We start from the raw sequence: 2,500 nt of genomic DNA on the forward strand, positions 1-2,500 counted from the left end.
AAAAGAGCAACATGTGGCTCTAGAGCAGTGATTCTCAAAGTGTGGTCCGGGGTCCACGGGTCCGCGACAGAGCTCAGATGGTCCGCGAGGGGACTCCTACTTTTCCAAGACAAGCTAGCAGAAGACTGTATTTGTAACAGTATTACAGACCTTAACATAGCTGAAGTCATATTTTCACCACAATAATACAGGCTTGCAATCGTGATCTGCATCGAAATTAGCAGTGTCAAATTAGCACCCGTCAAATGTCAATTTCGTTGACAGGTGGTCCCTGAACATTTTTGGGGGGAACAAAGTGGTCCTCGGTCTGAAAAAGTTTGAGAAACAATGCTCTAGAGCCACAGGTTCCTGACCCCTGCGCTAAACCAACACACTTCAACACAGTGCCGCAATCAGTAGAGCTGCTGAGTCAGAGACGGCTTGCTTTCGAGGAACTTAGGGTGCATTCCAATATGCTACCTTGCCTCCTCCACTAGTGATATGGCCTCGCCCCCGCCTTCTGGCCCCACCTCTGTGGAGAAAGCAATTAAGTTTCCCCGCTGTCTGCCTAGCCAAAACAATTTTTGGGGGACTATTCTTCATTCACCATCCAGTTTGCAAATGAGAAAATGACTTTACAATTGAGCTATTGCGAGATATTGAAATGTAATGCTATTGTCAGTGATGTCATCGTGACGTATTACTTCCTGGTACGAGGCCACAAGCACAAGTGGAGGACGCAAGGTCGCATATTGGAACGCACCCATAGCGTCACACTCTCACGCTCACTAACCAAGCAATCCAGTTTGTTCTCGTTAATGATTGGTTGGCATGGGATATCACCCAGGGCGGTGCACGTGTGTGTATTTTCATTGGCCGTCATGTTGAGCAATTTGGTTTATTCTTATCAATGCAGCTTGGGGGGATTGGTTGAAAGGGGGTGTCACTCAAGTGTGTCCTCTGTTGTGATTGGCAGTCGAGCTCCCCGGTGAGTGGGCTGATGGACAGCATGTCCCAGAAGTATCAGCAGATCAACCAGCTGTTTGACGAGCTGCGGGTGATGACCCAAGACACGGAGAACGACCTGCGCAAGCTGCAGCACAACCAGGAGTACTTCATCATCCAGTACCAGGAGAGCCTGCGCATACAGGGTAACTCACACATGGACACATGTACACACACACACACACACACATGCACGCATGCACACGCACGCACGCACACACTCACACACACACACACACACACACACACACACACACACACACACACACACACACACACACACACACACACACACACACACACACACACACACACACACACACACACACACACACACACACACACACACACACACATACAGTACCAGGAGAGCCTGCGCATACAGGGTAACACACACATGTACACATGTACTCATGTACACACACATGCACGCACGCACGCACGCACTCACACACGCACGCATGCACACGCACGCACACACTCACACACACACACACACACACACACACACACACACACACACACACACACACACACACACACACACACACACACACACACAGTACCAGGAGAGCCTGCGCATACAGGGTAACACACACATGTACACATGGGCACACACACACACGCACGCACGCACGCACGCGCGCACACACACACACACACACACACACACACACACACACACACACACACACACACACACACACACACACACACACACACACACACACACACACATACAGTACCAGGAGAGCCTGCGCATACAGGGTATCACACACATGTACACATGGCCGTACACATGTACACACACATTTTACTTCTTTATTTGGATTGACAGATATACAATTATCGTGGCACAATCCAAATTTGGTTTAAAAGGAGTCCAATACAGCACTATAATCTTCTGTTCACAATGTCCTAAGGATAAAGGTGGCACCTGCGTTTCCATATGAAGAGGCTCCCAATGATGCAAGATATTAAGCAAAAATGTGTGAATTGCTTGGCCCTTCTTTTTGTCAGTCCACAGATCTGTAGAACACGCAAACATAGTTTATGCACATGGCCCAGACTACCAAAAATGAGCACAATTACTTTACATGAGTAATTGCAGTTGTTTAAAGCAGTGCACAGTGGTTGGTATTTTAGAAGCTTCGTTGAGTTTTAACGATCTAGACTATTTGTAGCATATATCACACACACACGGGCGCGTACACACACACACACACACACACACACACACACAAACACACACACACACGCACACACATACAAACACACACACACACGCACACACACATACACACACACACACACACACACACAGACACACACACACGCACACACACACACACAAACACACACACACACACACACACACACACACACACACACACACACACACACACACACACACACACACATACACACACACACACACACACACACACAGACACACACACACACACACACACACACACACACACACACACACACACACACAGAGAGCAACTGAACA

At 48.2% G+C, this 2,500-nt stretch overlaps 1 protein-coding gene across 2 annotated transcripts in view; it reads left to right on the forward strand.

Annotated features, from left to right (window-relative positions):
• LOC134436140 (signal transducer and activator of transcription 5B-like) overlaps positions 1 to 2,500 on the forward strand; it is a 139,019-nt gene that overhangs the window by 88,575 nt on the left and 47,944 nt on the right. For both annotated transcript variants that reach the window (XM_063185196.1, XM_063185203.1), the window contains one exon: positions 956 to 1,130. In XM_063185196.1, coding sequence (XP_063041266.1) covers positions 956 to 1,130 — 175 coding nt within the window. The remainder of the gene's footprint in view (positions 1 to 955; positions 1,131 to 2,500) is intronic.

The sequence above is a fragment of the Engraulis encrasicolus genome, chromosome 2, assembly GCF_034702125.1.
Source record: "Engraulis encrasicolus isolate BLACKSEA-1 chromosome 2, IST_EnEncr_1.0, whole genome shotgun sequence".
In the NCBI taxonomy this organism is placed as follows: Eukaryota; Metazoa; Chordata; class Actinopteri; order Clupeiformes; family Engraulidae; genus Engraulis; species Engraulis encrasicolus.